The sequence below is a fragment of the Neurospora tetrasperma genome (genome assembly GCF_000213175.1).
Source record: "Neurospora tetrasperma FGSC 2508 unplaced genomic scaffold NEUTE1scaffold_81, whole genome shotgun sequence".
Lineage (NCBI taxonomy): Eukaryota > Fungi > Ascomycota > Sordariomycetes > Sordariales > Sordariaceae > Neurospora > Neurospora tetrasperma.
Genome location: NW_009799179.1, coordinates 8,211,545 through 8,214,083, shown reverse-complemented (window position 1 = coordinate 8,214,083; position 2,539 = coordinate 8,211,545). Strand labels below are relative to the sequence as shown.

Sequence of the window (2,539 nt, the reverse complement as noted above, 5' to 3'; positions counted from 1 at the left end):
GATTAAGTAAAGTTGGCCGTTTTTGTATATTTGGGATAGGGTATTTCTTAATAATTAATTAGAAGTATTAATTTTTATTATTATAAGTTTCTCTTAGTTATAGATCTTTAGGACGGGGGTTATAGTAAATACTTTCTTTAATACTTTAAGTGTAGTATTATATTTATCCTTCTATTACCAATTTGTACCCTTCTTTATAAGTTCGTATAGAAGTTTAGTTATAGAGGAGAATTAGGCTATAAAGCGCTGGTAGAAGTTAGTAAAATTTAAAAACTATTATAATTATTGCTTCGATATTAGCGCTTCCTAGCGAGTAACTATTTCAATTTTATTTGAGTCTATTTTAATATTACTTAGGGTAATAATTAAATTTAAATACTTTATACATTAAATATAAAATTTATATTTATTAATATCAATTTATAATCCTACGTTAATTAAGCGTTAGAATACTTCCTATACGTACTTTACGTAGTCTTCGTATATTTTTGAAAAGATTAATATATTATTAAGATATATTATAGTATAGATATTTAGAATATTATAGAGGATATTATTAATAAAATTCTAGAAAGAAGCTAGCGCTTCCAATAGATTGAAGGGATATATTAGCGATTCGTATAATTTAAATCGTATAATAAATACTATTAACTATTTATAGCCCTCTACTATACGTAGTTTATTAAATATTATAATAACGTTTACTTTTGTAAATTATTTCGCTCTATAGATAGTATTTAGAATTTCCTTAATTAACAGTAATAGGTAGCGGTTTTTTAGAGAGATGTTATTAATACCCTTATAATCGACGTAGATTCTTACTCCATTACCTAATTTATATATAAGTAGTATTGGGGAGGCGATATTGGACGTTGAAGGTTAGATAAATCTTTTTACGAAGTTATTATTAAGCTATTGCTTAATAATTTTGAGTTTTTAGGGAAATATAGGTCTAGCCCTTAAGTATAGTAGTTCGTTGCCTAATATTAATTCGATTTTATAATTATAAAATTAGTACTTTAATAGTATATTTATATTTATAGGGTTGGTTACTTTCGATAAATCTTTATATTTATTCGGGAAACGCTCCTTAATTTCCTTAGGCGTATATTTTAATTTAGTAAATTTATTTATAAATTTCTATATATTTTCTTTAGAAATATTATAAATACGGTCGATTTCTATTAATAGGGTTAGCTTTCTTTTATCCGTAGATTCCTCCTTCAAATTATAAATATAATTTACGAATATTTATACTATTTCTTTTGGTTAGAGGGATACGACTGATGTCTTTTTACTTATAATTTCTTTTTATAAACGTTGATAAAGGTGTGAATTTTAGAATTTTCGAAGTATTTCTTATATAGTTCGCCTCTCCCTCATATAATATCCTTCTATATTTCCTTAGTTAGAGCAGGTATAGAAATTTGTAATTTATTCTTTTAAAATTCTTAGAGTTCCGTTTATATAATAGAATTAATACGGACGCTTCTTATTTGTATTGTTATTGTAAAGGTCTTTATATTAATTAATTTAAAGTTTTTTGGGTTGAGGGGATTTATTTTTAGGTTTACCGGTTTAAATTAGTAGAAGTAGGTATATTTAATACGTTCTAGTTTCGCTATAGTTTAGATTCTTCGGCTTCTTTTTACTTTTATTATAGCCTTGAGCTTCTTTAGGTTCTTGTCCGGACCGAACGGCTCTTTAAAATTTCTAATTGCCGCTAATTACAAAGGGGCTTTTATTATTAGTATTTAGCTTCCTTTCGAAGCTTCCATAGGGTAGATTAATATTTAATTAGCTACTACCTACTCTATTAATTAGGGTTTTTAAAAATTAATAATTGCCCATTATTTTAATATTTTAATAATTCTCCTTCCTTTATTTAGGGATAAATCTATTATTAGTTCCTCTTTCAAGGGGGAATCTATTATTAATTTGTCCTCTAAGGGCGAATTCGTTATTAGGTTTAAAGTTAGAAATACTAATATTACTATTACCCTAATAATATTAGCCATATTAATAGAATTTTTAATATATTTTTTATTCTATATTATTTTATTAGTTATTCAATTAGTATTTGGATTGTACAATTATAATTATAATTAATTCAAAATAATAGAATATTCCTATATTAAATTTATTACAAAAAGTCGGATTATTTCTTTATAGTAACCGATTCGTATTATTGTTTCTATATAATGTTCGACCTATTCTTTAAATCCGGTATTAGCTAAATATAAGGGTCTTACTTTATTAAGTTAGTGTATTTTGAAATACGTTTTTTTTGCGAAAGTCTTATTAATAAAAGTTTTTCTTATATAATTAAAATCGATTAGAGATATATAATTAATTTTATTATTATACGGGGGGTATTAAAGGTAAATAAATAAGAAGGTGGTATTCTATTTATAAACGTTTAAATTTTCTATAAATAAAGGTTTGCCTTTTTAATAAGTAAGAGCCTATTAAATATTTATATTCTTAATAAAACTACTTATAACTTCCTTCCCTTAGTCCCTATTAGGCCTTTGGATAC

General features: G+C 24.7%; 1 protein-coding gene across 1 annotated transcript; it reads right to left on the bottom strand.

Annotated features, from left to right (window-relative positions):
• Positions 1 to 714: 714 nt before the first annotated feature.
• NEUTE1DRAFT_53762 (uncharacterized protein) lies at positions 715 to 876 on the bottom strand (the record flags this gene model as incomplete). Its single annotated transcript, XM_009858709.1, has 1 exon — positions 715 to 876. A coding segment is annotated over one exon (162 nt), but the record flags the coding sequence as incomplete, so codon positions are not given.
• Between the last annotated feature and the right edge of the window lie 1,663 nt (positions 877 to 2,539).